Here is a 14,918-nt window from a genome sequence, read left to right as displayed (position 1 = left end):
CTGGATCTGGGCTTTCTGGTTGTCAGCAGTACTAATGTTGCCCAAAAACCTTGCAAAGGGTCGGGAGTAAATGTTGGGGCTACAGTAGGACTTCAGAAACTTGCCAGGGTGTGCTGTTGCTTTCAGCACAGGTCCCACTCGTGCCCTCATCCTCGGGGAGAGTGTCTGTGCAGTGGCCGCCCCTTGCTGCCTTTCCCATCCACATACCTTACATTTGGGCCCACAGGGCTACGGGAACTCCAGGTGATGACTCTGGTTTCGTGGTGACCTAGTTGCTGGCCTCAGACTTGGAGGGGTACCCTTGGGGCAGGGGCCTTCTGCGGCTTGAGCAGAGAGAGCTGCCACCCTGGCTCTCTCTGCCTGGGCTCCCTGGAACGTACGGCTTAGGAGGCGTCCTTTGTGGAGCAAAGGTTTGGTCACCACGTACAGGCCCTGGGGAGGCTACTGTGCCAGCGCTTACTGAGCTCGGGTACAAAGGTAAGGCCACCAGTGATGGTCTGCATGAGGTGGCACGAGTTACTCAACTTCTTCATTTGTAAAGTGGGCATAAGGAATACCCACCTCAGTAGAATAGAAAGTACAGAAAGAGTCCCAGAAAAACAGGAATTTAGGACACATCAGAGGTCATCTCAGATTGGTAGGGGAAAGGTAGCTCATTCAAAAAATGGACAACTTGCCACCTAGAAAAAAAATTAACTGGATCCTAGCCCTTAAACCATACATTAAAAAAAAAAAAAAAATTCCAGATAGATAAAAGATTTAATTGTAAAAAAAAAAAAGAAGCTAAAATTATAGCAGGAGAATATGCAAGAATTGTTTTTAAAAATCTTGGCGAGGGGAGGTCCTTCTAAGCCTGACAGAACTGAGGGAAGCTCTACAAGGTACAGACCAGTACATTTCCGTATGGAACAAAGCCAGCAGGAAAGTCAAAAGAGAAATGACCTGGAAGAAACAATTGTCTAACATTGTTGACAGATAAAAGGTGTTCATTTCCTTACTTTATAAAGAATTTCTCCATATGGAATACAGAAAAGATCAGCACCTGCGTAAACACACAAAGTCTGGAAAGGGGTCATTCCTGGAAAAGGAGCCACGATGCTCCCCGCGCCTGTGGCCCTAGAGTGTACCTACAGGAGCACTGGGCAGGATTCTGGCTCCAAGCTTACGTTTGAGGGCCCTCCTCCAGGTTATTCCTGTTGTCTGGGCCTCAGCTACCTGAGCTGTGAAGTAGGGGTAACTGTAGTCCCTTTTATTAAGCAGGTTAGCTGAGTATCAAGCCTGTGGAATGAATGGGGTGGGAATTGCTGTGTAAATACTTGGCCCATAAAACCTGAAAAGATGGGGGAGGGGCTGTATGGGTGCGATGCTCTTATGATAAGAAGTGTGGTGATAAGCCATTTCCCTGCCCTGTTGCTGACCATGGGAGGAATCTAGCACTCATATCATGATGGAAGAATAAGTGTGTCTTAGACTCCTGAATGCACATACCCTCTGACCTAGCTAGCAGTCTTTCTTGAATGACCATCCTAGAGATGAAACACAGACGAGGGTATTTGTGCGGTACTGTGTACAGAGCTGAAACGGGAAATAGTCCTCCTTCAGTGAGGAACTGGTTAAATAATTTGTCATACAACCCCTAACCTGGATGATCAGGCAGCTTTGATGAAAAGAGGCGGATCTACCTGTACAGATGGCAGGGCAATCTCCTGGATACGGACATGCCTCATTTTATTGCATTTCCCTTTTGCACTTGGAAGAAACTGTATTTTTTGCAAAGTAAAGGTCTTGTAACCCTGTGTCGATCGGGTCTGTCAGGGCCATTTCCCAGCACTATTTGCTCATTTAATGTCTCTGTGTCATATTTTGGTGATTCTTAACTTTTTTCATCATTACATACTTTTTTAAGATTTTATTTATTTGAGAGAGACTGAGAGTGAGCCCAGTGCGAGGCTCGATCCCAGGACCCCGGGATTATGACTGGAGCTGAAGGCAGATGCTTAACAACCGAGCCACCCAGGCACCCCTCATTATTATATTTTTTATGGTGATCTGAGATCAATGATTATAACTCATTGAAAGCTCAGATGGTGCATTTTTAGCAGTATTTTGTAATTAAGGTATGTATTTTTTTTAAGACATAATGCTATTGCACCCTTAACAGACTGCAGTATTGTGTACGCATAACGTTGATAAGCCCTAAGGAAGCAAAAAATTCATTTGACTCATATTTTATAGCAATATAAGTCAATATGAGTCAAATCCCTGAGTCTAGTTCCTTGGCAGATCACCTAACACGGCTGCTTTCGCGTTCGAGTCAGGAAAGCAGGTCTGTGAGGAGGCTTGGAGAGTCCCCCTCTGCTTCATCTCTGAGGCTGTGGACCTGCCCCCAAGAGGAGCGGATGCACATGGGGCTGGGCACCCTGCGTGCCCCGGTGCTGGCCAGCTCACCTGGGAGCCGCTCGGGCAGGAGTGGGCTGTCTAGGCAGACTTGTCCGAGGGAGCCCGGGCTCTCTGTACCCCTCGGTGCCTAGGGTAGAGAAGAAGAATTTGGTGAGGGGCCATGGAGGCTTCCACCAGCCCCCAGCTCAGGAAGGTGCTCACGTCCATCTCTCTTGCTTTCAGGGGTCTAATGTGATGGAAGAGCAAGACCTGCGGGAGATCGGAATCAGTGACCCACAGCACCGGCGGAAGCTGCTCCAGGCAGCGCGATCCCTGCCCAAGGTAACTAACCACTGATGGCTCTGCAGCCTCGGCCGAAGCCAGGACCCTCTCCCGACCCCGCCTGGACCCAGAAAAGGGAAAGAGCCTGGCTCCGGGGCATGTGGATCACTGCAAGGTGTCCGCCCCGCATCCTGGGGGACCCAGCAGGCAGCACAGAGGTCTGTTTACTGTCTTGCCATGTCCTGAGGCCCCAACGAGTCAGCAGAGACTAGGGACTGCTGAGGACCCAGTCTGGGCTCCAGAGGGAGGCCATAGGCCTCTGCCCAGCCCAGGAGCTGGTACCCACAGGCTTGACCTGTCACCTGGGGAGCCAGGGGCTGGTAGCCCCAGCCCCTCCACTTGACTCGGCTGGCCCTGGGAAGTCCTTGTACCCTTGTTTGTTCCACTCACCCCAGAGCTCAGGAAGCACAAACAAGTCCCGACAGTGAGGCCAATGCCCACTTCACAGGAACACACCATATTGTCCCACCAGGTCCATGATCTTGTCAGAGCTCAGTGGGAGCCCCTCTGTGAACCTCCCTCCCATCTAGCAGTACCCACTGGGGCTGTCTTCCTCAGACCTGGAGGGCTGCGGGGGCCCTACCTCACAGGTGGGGGTGCTGAGACCAGGCAGGGGCAGAAAGGGCTGTGTGAAGGGAGGGGAGCCTGGTCTCCTGGCTGCAGCCCCAAGAGGGCTGAGCTGTCAGTCTTGCCCCTTCTTGCCCCGCAGGTGAAAGCACTGGGCTGTGACGGCAGCAGCCCCCCATCAGTACCCTCGTGGCTGGACTCCCTGGGGCTGCAGGACTACGTGCATTCCTTCCTGTCCAGCGGCTACAGCTCTATTGACACTGTGAAGAACCTCTGGGAACTGGAGCTTGTCAACGTGAGTGCAGCCTGTGCTCAGGCCAGGCCTGGCCTCCAGGGTGCGGTCCGGGGCCGGTAGGGGCCTGTGGGCACAGGCACGGCCTGATCACCCTCCCCCACCCCCGCCCCCATCCAGGTGCTGAAGGTCCATCTCCTCGGCCACCGCAAGCGCATCATCGCCTCCCTGGCAGACAGACCATACGAGGAGCCGCCTCAGAAGCCCCCGCGGTTTTCCCAGCTGAGAGTGAGTAGGACAAGAATGGAAAGGGCTCAGTGTGTTCTTCATGTTGCTGGGAATTAGAGACTGCTTGAGGCATTCTTTGGAAAGAGCATGACCTCCGTAGGAGAGATGGGAACAATCTGTCCCCTCTTGTCCTTGGGGCCAGTGTGCTGCCAGGGCCTGGAGAGTGCGAGCAGCAGGAGTTGTTTGGGCTGGTTTTGTATCGATTATGTGCCTCCTGCCTGCATATTAGAAGCCCGGTGGCACCTCTAATAAAGACTCCAGTTTAAGTAGAAAGTAACATGTCAGGAAAAGGGAAAAAATATCCGAATCCCAGCCACTGCTTGCGGGGGGCAGAGCCAGCATGGCAGCAAGGGACAGTGGGGGGCAGGGAACCCAGGGAACCCGGACGCAGGGCAAAGCTGGAGCTCCGTGGCAGGACCTGCGCCCTCCCTAGGTCTTCTGAAGTAAAAGCCTCTTGGGGTGGGTTCGAGATGCTTTGTGGCTTGGCCTGCTGACCCCAGACTGCAGATTAGACTCCATCCAGCTGCAGAGCTGAGACCTGGGACCAGCTCCGGCTGGAGCCTACGAGCTAAGCCCCTGATGGGTGCGGAGCTCCAAGCAGGGCCCCCAGGCTCCACCTGCTTACGGCCACCTCACCCGGAGGGCATCACTATGTCCTCTCACCCGAAGCCCCTGTGACACTGAGGGACCAAGAAAAGCTGACACTTGGCATAAAAACTGAGGCGATGGGATTTCGGGGTGCCGATGGGCAGCGCTGTGTATTTTTTCAAGAAAGGGCTCTGGATTTGGTCACGTGCCCAAGGAGCGGCAGTGAATCATGGCAGATGATTTGATCTTTGATGAACAGCAAAGCAGCTTCCCAGCCCTGTAACCTCCTCTTTCCCATTCGGCTCCAGGCCCAGGAGTGTGTGAGGGACGTGGGGGTGCCCGTGGTGGCTGCATGCGCGCAGGACTGGGTCACCGGGGCTTCCTGGCTCGGGGAAGAATTCGGTGGCTTTGGCCCCGCGGCCAGGGTCTTCCCACAGGCTTGTGGGCCAGTGTGCCGTCCGTTTGGTGCCTGCTCCGTGTCTGTTCTCACTGATCCACCTGCCCCTGTTGGGCCCTGGGCAGCCCCGAGCTGGCTGACACCCATAATCCAGGGCTGGCCTCCTGGGTTCCAAGTGTTCCCTGGATTTCTCCCCACTGCAGTGCCAGGACTTGCTCTCCCAGACGTCGTCCCCACTGAGCCAGAATGACTCCTGCACTGGCCGCTCTGCAGACTTGCTACTGCCTCCAGGGGACACCGGCAGGAGACGGCACGACAGCCTTCATGACCCTGCGGCACCTTCTCGAGCTGAGCGCTTCCGAATCCAGGTGGGGCCAGGGGGGAGCTGTGAATGGGGGTCCCCAGACCCCTTCACTGCCCCTGTGTCCCTTGAGTTGGCAGCCAGTGTTGGGGAGAGGGGATAGGAGGCCATTGAACTGCAGGTGCCTGGATCACCAGCAGGAGGAGGACCCTGATTCCTCCCCTCCCTGGGAGGGCCTCCCCTGCATCTCAGCCTCTACATCCCAGCCCCTACAGGCCACCAGCCCCGTTCCTGCCCCACTGTCAGCTTGCTTGCCCTGCCTGTTCCACAGAGCAGCTTTCTTCCGTCCTTGACTCTGCTCCCCGAACCCCGCCTGCCCAAAGAACCAGGAGGGCCCCAGTCAAACTCTTGTTCCTCCTGCTGCATTTCTGCAGCCCAGCATGGGATGCAGCTAGGAGACCTATCCAGCCATGCTGTCTGCCTTCCTAAAGGCCACTCCCCTCCCCCCATGCAGCCTCTGCTAGGCCCTGGGCTGGCCCCAGCCTTCAGTCCTCGGTCACCTTCTCAGGGCCTTGCATTCCGGCTTCCTGATGTATTTGTCTGCCCGGCCTCCTGCCTTGCACATAGGTTCCTGTTTTGCGTCTGGTTCTCCAAATTGGCCTACTGGACACAAGATCGACACATTTCCCTCACCGCCCCCCCTGCCGCCCTGGGAACTCTAGTTTCACTGCTTTTTTTCTCCTGAGTTACACTCACCTCCAGCACCTGGGGGTGTTCTTCACCTCCCCACGGGCACGGCCTTGAATGTCACGATACAAAAAGCATGTTGTCCAGCCGCTGTAGTCGCTCCATAGCCGAAGACTTCCTCACAGTGCTAGGAATGGAAGTCATAATTTCCTGACTCTCTTCTCGCCTCCCCATTCTTCCCACCTGGTGAAGGCTCCCATCACCTGGCCTAGATTTCAGTGGCCTCCTGCCCCTCTGCCCCCACCCAGCGGCAGCCTCAGGAACAGTATAAAACACTCCCTCCTGGGACACCTGCCCCACCCAGAACCAGCTCCAGGGCCCCAGACTTGGTATACGAGGCTTCCACGGACCTAGGTTCTGCTCGCCATTCTTGGTGCTTCATGCTTATTTCCCCCCTCTGGTCTTGGTCCTGTCCTGTCTACCTTAGAGCCTTCCCCACTGAGCCTGCCCTTAGGGGGCCTGGATCCCTGCCTCCCTGCCTTCCCTCTGACATGGGTGGGCCTCACCTCTGGCCCCAGTGTATCTGCTTGACTTTTTGTCTCCTGCCCTTGAACCCCTGTAGTGGGCTTCCTTGCCTTTGGGTGTGCTGGAGCCCCGAGTTCCTCTGAAATGGGCAGGCGCACCTGTGACCCCACGTGTTCTACAGGAAGAGCAGCGTGAAGCCAAACTGACCCTCCGGCCCCCCAGCCTGGCTGCCCCCTATGCCCCAGTGCAGAGCTGGCAACACCAGCCAGAGAAACTCATCTTCGAGTCCTGCGGTTATGAAGCCAACGTGAGTTGCCCCTGCCCTCCCAGCCTGGCTAGCCTCCCTGTCACCCACCCCTCCTGGCCAGCTCCAGGCCTCAAGTGCTGTTCTCCACTCCTAGGACACCCCCAGCACCTAGGGGGCAGGAGGGCCTCCGAGCCAGGGTAGGGGAAGGGAGTTAGGAGAGGAAACCACCTGACTATGGTCCCAATTGGTTGGATCTCCCTGCCTGGTAAGGCAGGACGTCCTAAGCCCAGTTACTGCCTATACCCTCAGTATCTGGGCTCCATGTTGATCAAAGATCTTCGAGGGACAGAATCCACACAGGACGCCTGTGCAAAGATGCGGGTAGGTTGTCTGGGTGCGTGCTGGCGGGTGGGGGTTTAGTGGGGATGGGAGGCATCAACGGGGCACCTGCTGCAGCCCCTGGGCCCTCCCACACTATGTAAGGTCAGGGGGAGGCTGGGGCCTGTGGGATCCAAGGGGCTTGGCCTGAAGAAGGGGCATTCACAGGCCTACTCCGTGTTTTCTCTAGAAATCCACCGAACACATGAAGAAGATCCCCACTATCATCCTGTCCATCACATACAAAGGTGTCAAGTTCATCGATGCCTCCAACAAGGTGTGCTTCTCATAGCACTGTTAGCAGGAGGGGACCCTCTCCCCACCCCGTCCTCTAGGCTGCCTAGAGTGTCTGCAGCCCTCTCTGTTCCTCTGCACTCCTATCCCTCAGCCAGGCACTTGGCTCTGTCGCCAAACATCCTGATCCCTGGGGCCTGCCCTAGTGACAGGCACCCCTGGTCTCCTTGAGCATGGGTTCCATCAGCCCTCTTACCTGTTCTTGGGCCCTTGGTGGTGTGATTCTCTTCACGAGCAAAGGACTCCCCCCATGCCCCACCCTTGGTACCTCACCTGCCTTGTCCCCACCCTGGAGGGCAAAGGGGCTGGAGAGCTGGTGGTCAGATGTGAACATTTGACATCCTCTGTTGCCATGGTTAAGGGTGGAGACCCCTAAGCGTATACTGGCAAGGCTAGACACTGCCCCTGTGCCCACTGAACAAGAGAAGTAGCGGCCTTGGGCTAACAGCCCAGACTGGGAAAAGGTGGCAGTGGTGGTGGCGGTGTAAACGGGCTGAGGTGGGCCTTGGGGCCGAGAATTCCAGACCCTGCTTTCCCCAGCAGAATGTCATTGCGGAGCATGAGATTCGGAACATTTCCTGTGCAGCCCAGGACCCAGAGGACCTCTGCACCTTTGCCTACATCACCAAGGACCTGCAGACCAGCCACCACTATTGCCATGTGTTCAGCACGGTGGATGTGGTGGGTGGAGCCCTGCAGCTGGGCACCGAGGGAGGGGACCTGCCATCCCAGCATGTGGGTGGCACCTGGCTCATGTCTGGTTTGGGCCGAGGCCCCAGCAACTGTCTGGGCCAGTTCCCTTTATTTATTTTTTATTTTTTAAATTATTTTATTTATTTGAGAGAGAGAGTGTGAACAAGAGAGAGAATGCACAAGCTGGGGGGAGGGGCAGAGGGAAAGGGAACGAAGCAGACTCCCCACTGAGCAGAGAGCCTGTTGTGGGGCTCCATCCCAGGACCCTGGGATCATGACCTGAGCCGAAGGCAGACCTTTAACCAACTGGCCCCCCAGGTGCCTCTGGGCCAGTCCCCTACAGATGAGACTGAAGCACAGAGGAGAACAGGCAGCTAACTAGGCGGCTCCTCTGGTTCTGGTCAGGGGTTCCCTCCCCCAGGCTACTTGTCAACCCACCATGCCCCCCTGGGACCCTCAAAGGACAGTCTACCTGAAATGCCCTCTACCTTCCTTGGGGGCAGCAGTGCCTTCCTGACAGGAGGCTGCTTTCTCCCATACTCACGCTCCGGCTGGGCCCACAGGGACTGCCTCTGCCCTGAGACAAGGCCCCAGGCCCTCTCCTCAGCCCCAGGCTTCTATCCAGATCCCTGCTGTTCCAGGGGACAGAAGCTAGTTGCCAAATCCCTGTGGCTTCTGGGGCACAGACAGCCAGGCATTATCAGCCCCAGGAAAGCCATGCTTACTCTGGGCCTAGCATCAGACACCTGACTCTGGTCTTAGAAAGTCACTGTCCCCGGCTCCGTGGCTGAAAAGTGGCTATAACAAGAGCAGCTTCGTGGGGTTGGTTTTGAAGGTGAACGGGGTCATCTGCCCTATACTCGTAGCTCCTGACACTGTGAGCTAGAGCTCCTATTTTCCACAGTCACTTCTGCTGTAACACAACATATGTGCTCCCAAAGAGGAACATGCTACATAAAATCACGCAGTAAAAGCCAGGTTTGTGGGGAGATGGGGCTGGGAGCACCACACTCAGAAACTTGCTCAGTGACATGTTGAAAAAGAGGAACCTAGCAAACCCTGGCGCTGCTGTTCCTGGGCAGTGGTTAAGAAAGTCAGAGCTGTGGCAGTCAGGCCGGCCCCCTCCCCCTGAGAGAGCCCGGGGCGGGAAGGGGAGCTCAGGGCTGGGAGAGGGACAGCACCACAGGAAGGGAAGCCAAGCTGCCGGGTCCCCTGGTGTTTGTGTCCACATTGACATCGTGCAGGGGAAACAAAATGTGACGGTCAGATTGTTCCCTAATATCTCAGCCACCTTGGGACAAAGCAGTGCTTTGAAAACAAGTATCCTGGCAGAATTGACCACACTCTCGTTAGCCATCCAGGTGCCCCCTGCCCCAGAACTGTGCTCAGGGCCGTGAGGCCTGGTTGAGGGGGGCAGGGCGAGGTTGGAGGGGTTCAAGCAAAGGGGGGAGGTGGCTCCTCGGTCTCAGTGCTGAAGTCATGCTCTGTCTTCTCCCAGAATCTGACCTACGAGATCATCCTGACACTGGGCCAGGCGTTCGAGGTGGCCTATCAGCTGGCCCTGCAGGCCCAGAAGTCCCGCTCCCTGGGGCCTTCCACCGCTGATATGATTGAAACAAAATCTTCCAAACCGGTGCCTAAGCCTCGGGTCGGCACAAGGAAGTCAGCAGTACGTGGGCCCCAGGCGCCCAGACTCCCTCTTACCCCCTGGGCTTCAAGGGCTTGGGGTGGAGCGGGCACCGGGAGGGAACCGGCTGTTAGTGCCTTTCTTGTGCCCCATGGGCTTCAGTCCCCTCCCTCGCCAGGCGCCCCCGGGCCCTGGCCTGCAGTGAGCCCCCAGTAACGCCACCCCATGTCTGTGTCTGCTTTGCTCTGCACCCTAGGTGCCGCCGCCCCCCGATAGTCGCTGTTGTCACTGTCACACCTGCACCACCCATCGTCCTTCTTACCTACCGCTGCCGTCTGTTAGTCCTGGAGTCAAGGTCTTTACACCTCCTGCTGTCTGTGTGTCAGTCTCCCTGAAGTGACCGTGAGCTTTCTGAGACGCTAGTAGCCTCCCCCACCCCACATGACATTCTTTCCTGAGCCACCCTCCTGCCATCCCTATCTGTGCTTTAGCTGTTTCTCTGTGTGTCCTCTCTGCAGAGGCCCGGGGTGCCCGCTGTGGTCTGGCCTGGGGTATGCCCACAGGCCCCACCCAAGGGACCCAGAGGCTTGGGTTCCCCAGCCCCGTACCCCCTTCCTGGCGCCATGAACAGGTTTGGGGCTCAGAGCACGATGCTCAGGTCGGTCAAGGCTCCTTTACCTGAGCAGCTCTGGGAAGCCCCTGGGATAAGTCGACTCTGAAGAGGCCCAGAGGTGGCATTCTGATGCTCTGGAGAGGGTGCCACTCTTGCATCTCAGCCCTAGGGGGCTTGCTCTCTGAGGAGAACCAGGGCCGCCCCTCATGTCCCTCACGCTGGCACGACACCAGCACAGCCCTGCGCAGGAAGAAGGGACAGCTGGGTCCTGTTGCCCCCTGGCCAGGCACGGCGCTCCCTCCCTGACCCCTCACCCTTCTTCCTTGGCAGCTGGAACCACCTGATACAGACCCAGATGCCCAGTCCCATGCCAGCGTCTCCTGGGTTGTGGACCCTAAACCGGACTCTAAGCGGAGCCTCAGCACCAAGTATGAGACCACTATCTTCTAACCGCTCACTCCCTGTCTCCACTAGTCTCACTGTGCCTTGCCATCCGACCTCTGCTCTTCTCAGCTCTCCTTCCGGCTGCTGACGCCAAGGCCCCAGCCCCAGGGGGCCCTGCTCTCCCTGCTGGCAGCCGCTCTAGGCACCACACTCACAGCTCGTACCCAACACCACCGGACACTGTGAAGTCCCCCCTTGGGCGAGGACAGCCTGGCGGGGGTGGGGGTGTGAGCTGTCTTCCAGGTGGGCACCAGGAGGGCTCAGCGGGCAGGCACTGTGAACCCTGGGGCGGGGGGCAGCCCTCGAGCAGAGCCAGACAGCATCCGTGACTGCTCCCTCTGACTAGGCTGGGCTCTTGGTCTGCTCTCCTCTCCCGGCTTCTGTGCTGAGCTGCAGCTGGGTGCCGCTGCCAAGAGCGAACTGTCTTTTTGCACCTTTCCTGATACAACCAACCACTGTGACCACCCGGTGCCAGAATCCCCTTGCTCTCCGCTCATGGCTGGCCTGCGGCCCCAACCCTCTGTCCTCTGCCGTCAGGTGCTGGCCTCCCTCCTGCGAGAGCCCGAGCTGGGCGGCGCAGCTCACCTAGGCTCACACTGCGTTCTATGAGGGCCTGAGGTCCTCAGGCACGTGCCTGACTCCACAGCCTGGAGCTTTGAGCATCTCAACAGCCGCAGGCTGGCTTCCCTGAGCAGGTCTCTGGGTCCCGCTGAGGCTTCCACTCCGAGGAACGGGATGGCTGGTGTGTGGTCGGCCACCCCTGTCTTCACCAGGGCGTCACGAGGCTGTTTCTGGAGTCTAGCTCACCGAGGAGGAAGGCCTTTCTGTAGCAGCCAGCGCGAGGGAAGCCTGTGCCCTGCGCGCACACGGCCCCTTCTTCCCTCACAGCACGGAGCTGCTCCAGGACAGGAACCCGGACCGAGCAGCTCCCCCCTTGTCCTCCAGGGGGGACTTTCCGACACTGCTCCACGGTGTGGGGGCTGGAGGTAGCCCCCCTCCACCTCTTGAGTCCCCTGAGGGGGATAGTCCACCAGCTGGGATCATGGAGCTGAGGCTCTGAAGAAGCCCTCCAGTGTCTGGGGAGGGCCGAGGAGCTCAGAGGGCAGGAGACAGGCAAGCGGCAGCTCCATGTAGGCCCATAAGGAAGCCAGGTGCTCCAGCAGTTCCTGGAGAGGCACAGCCCAAGGTGGTAGCGTGGGGTGGGTGCTCCCGCCCGCCGGCCTGGCCTTGAGCCTTCAAGAGCAGCTGTGCTGAGCCACAGGTGCTGGGGGAGGCTGTGAGGGATGTTCCTTGGCTTCCATGCTTCCTTTCAGTTCCCTCCACCCCGTGCAGGCCCCTGTGGTTAACCCTTTCCTCCCCCCATTGTGTTTGCTTCTGCCAAGCTGAGCCACTGAGGAACCAACTGTGCTGCGGAAACACAGACGTGGGGAGCACAGGCTCTCGCCGCCACCGCCACCACCGCCACCACTGTGTCACCTGCAGCTTTGAAGACCCAGGCCCAGCCTCTGCCAGGAGCAGCTCCTTGGGGCTGCCTGGCCTGGACCTGCCACTACCAGGTCTTACAGAGCAAGCCACACGCCAGGCCTTGAGTGGAGAAAACTGGAAACTCCAGAGAGTCAAGAAGTGACTTGTCCAGAAGACATTTTTTAATAGAAAAAAAAAAATTTTTTCTATAAAATGAATTTTTAAGACTTGGCTCAAACCTCTAGGTTAAACTGCCAATCTTTAGACAGATGGCCTCGGGATCGGAGGACAGCGGGCCCAAGAGTGGCTCCGAGGCTGGTCTGCGCAGCCTTCGTCCCTGGCACGGGCTGCTGGTGCAGTCGGTAGGTTGCAGGGGAGGCAACAGCCTGTGGGGGAAGAGAAAGCGGGCCCAGGTGGGCAGATGGGAGTGGGGTTGTTCAAGTCTGCTTTCAGACCCAGCCAAGTCGGTTGCTGCTGTTCCTTACGAACTGCACAACTTCTGTCCCCATTTGGAGCCAGATGCCACCTCTGCAATAAGAACAGCCTTAGAGGCACCTGGCAAAAACAGAGACTCTCAGGCCATTCCTGGGGTTCCAAATGTGAAGGCGTGCAGGCCAGGCAGGGCTGAGGGAGCCATTCCTGGTGCCATGCAGTCTGGGCCGCTCCTTGGCGCCCAAGCCGGCGGTGGTCAGGGCGCCGGCCCACACACGCATGGGCGACCTCAGACCTGCCTGTGTTCGGTCAGAAAGGAGAAAAAGCAGCTTTGTTTTGGGCATTAACGGGTAGGTCAGCTAAGACGGCTACCTGCCGATTTGTGATTTGTCTAATCAGGTCTGTGTGATTAGGACTCGCTTTGATTCTCTGAATTACTAGTTTGACTTTTATTTTTGGCTGCTGGATTCATCCTGGGCTCCAAGTGTAGAGAAGGCAAAGTAAGGTGACCGTGGATTCAGTTCTCCCCCGGCGTTGCCTTCAGGGCAGACTGGGGCCCTGGCGCACCACTGCCATTTAAGGCCTCCTGCTGGCTTGCTTCACTTGTTAACTTGGACTCTTGCTCTGTGCTCCCGAGGGCGAGGGCGGTGGAAGCCAGCGGGAAGCTCTGAGGCTGAGGGACACAGCCGGCTCTGCTACTGGCCCAGCCCCTTCCAGAGTAGAGAGGAGCCCTTCCTCCGTGGCCAACTCAGCAGCAGACCTCATGCTTTGCTGGCATGGGGCGGGCTGCTCCCAGCCCCCACATGCCAGGCTTTGGAGGGACTTCCTTCTCAGCAAAGGCTGTGAATGAAATTCCCTGTGGGTTGGGGGCACGGAGAGTGCTCTTGGGCACACTCACCACCCTGTGGTTTCCAGAAAAGGGAAAGCCCGCCATCCTCCCACCGCCTTGAGGCTGGGCCTCCTCTCTGGAGCAGGGCCAGGGAACCCCCACCTCCCGGTACTAAACCAGGACCTCAACACCTGAAGTCTGGCTTCACTTCCTGCTTCTCCCAAAGCCCAGGAGCCTCCCACCAGCTTGCACCACACATGTTCTGCCTCATGCAACCTATGAGAATTGACCAGGGAACCGAAGGGGTCAGAACCCTTCCTTCCCCTAACAAGGGGGGCCTGGCCTCAGCTAAGTGCCCCTCCCCTCTCGGGGGAGCCGGCAGGTCCAAAAAGCAAACTGTAGACACTACAATGAGCTGCTCAAGCTGCCTTTTTGTTTTTAAATCACATGTAGGTCTTTCCTCCCCTTGAAGCTGCTATATCTTTATTTATTCAGGGTGTTGTCATATTGGAAAGCCTTGGCTAGTCTGTGCTGGCTCTGGGTTTGCTTTTGAGATTGGTTTATTTCTGGATAGCTGAGAAGGGTAGGGACTGGATCTTTTTTTCTTTCCTTTTTACTTCTCCCCAGGGCAGGTACTTGCTCTCCCTTCGAAAAGGGTGTTGTGATTTCAAGGACAGGCTTCAAGCAGAAAGCCGCCCAGTCCTGCACCTGAGTTCGGCGGCAGGGTCTGAGCTGTGCAGGGCCCCTCTGGGCAGCCTTTTGAGGGAGTTGTACCTTCCCCAGACTGGGCTTCTCTGCTTGCCTCCCTTCTGCTTGCCAGCCGCTCCGAGCCGTAGGAACCCTACTGCCAGGCTGCATGTCTGCCAGGCTCCGCCGCCCTCCTGGGTCTCTAGCCTCAGATTCTGGTGGGAGTTCCTCCAGAAGCCTCTGGCTGAGCAGGCCACAGACATGGTGGCCGCCGTGTCGACAGGAGAAAGCTGGTCCGCCCTCGGTCGGCCTGCGGGAGGCCAGATCTGCGAGATGACAGTCGGAAGCAGCTCGTGGAAGTGGTGTTGCTAACGGGGTGGCAATGGGACTGAATTGTAATAAAAATGTTATTTAATCTTTGTCTCTGTATTTTGATACTTGAATGAATTCCCCTTTTATTTTACTGTACATAGAACTGTTAATCTGTCTGATTCTGTCCGAATTACAAACATCTTGTGGTACCAAACATAACGAATATGTGCGGAACATAGACTGACCTCACTACGCAAGACAGAGCATCAACATTCCTGGGCTTCCACCTTCGGTTCGGTTATTTTCATAACTGTACAACGTAGAACAGACTGAATTAATAAAAGAGAAGCAACATGAAACCAGCCTTACTTTTTGGGAGTTTTTGAACTGGAAAGCTTCCTGATGGTTCTCTGGCAGAAGCGCGGGCCCAGGCTGGCTGCGGGTTGCTGACAAGGGTCCCGCACTGTTTGGGATGAATGTGGGGGTGACACTGTCTGGCACACTTCCAGCGGGAGGCTGCCCTTGACGGTCCGTTCATTCATCCTGTTTAGTTGCGAGGCCCCCGTGATTCCCCTTCCCTTCCTTAGAATGT

At 57.0% G+C, this 14,918-nt stretch overlaps 1 protein-coding gene across 17 annotated transcripts in view; it reads left to right on the top strand.

The window, feature by feature from the left end:
* ANKS1A (ankyrin repeat and sterile alpha motif domain containing 1A) overlaps positions 1-14,685 on the top strand; it is a 178,563-nt gene extending 163,878 nt beyond the window's left edge. For 5 of the 17 annotated variants that reach the window (XM_082732322.1, XM_082732321.1, XM_082732315.1 and 2 more), the window contains 11 exons: positions 2,623-2,721; positions 3,431-3,583; positions 3,701-3,808; positions 4,997-5,161; positions 6,488-6,613; positions 6,863-6,934; positions 7,122-7,208; positions 7,769-7,906; positions 9,417-9,587; positions 10,489-10,586; positions 11,985-14,685. In XM_082732322.1, the coding sequence (XP_082588448.1) occupies positions 2,623-2,721; positions 3,431-3,583; positions 3,701-3,808; positions 4,997-5,161; positions 6,488-6,613; positions 6,863-6,934; positions 7,122-7,208; positions 7,769-7,906; positions 9,417-9,587; positions 10,489-10,586; positions 11,985-11,988 (1,221 nt within the window). In that variant the 3' untranslated portion in view covers positions 11,989-14,685. Of the gene's footprint in view, positions 1-2,622; positions 2,722-3,430; positions 3,584-3,700; positions 3,809-4,996; positions 5,162-6,487; positions 6,614-6,862; positions 6,935-7,121; positions 7,209-7,768; positions 7,907-9,416; positions 9,588-9,801; positions 9,901-10,488 lie in introns of all 17 variants that reach the window. The other 12 variants (XM_082732324.1, XM_082732329.1, XM_082732314.1 and 9 more) reach the window with 3 other exon arrangements.
* Positions 14,686-14,918: the final 233 nt, after the last annotated feature.

This window comes from Mustela nivalis (assembly GCF_964662115.1).
Source record: "Mustela nivalis genome assembly, chromosome: 5".
In the NCBI taxonomy this organism is placed as follows: Eukaryota; Metazoa; Chordata; class Mammalia; order Carnivora; family Mustelidae; genus Mustela; species Mustela nivalis.
The sequence above is the reverse complement of the archived record's forward strand: the minus strand, read 5'-3'. Positions and strand labels throughout refer to the sequence as shown.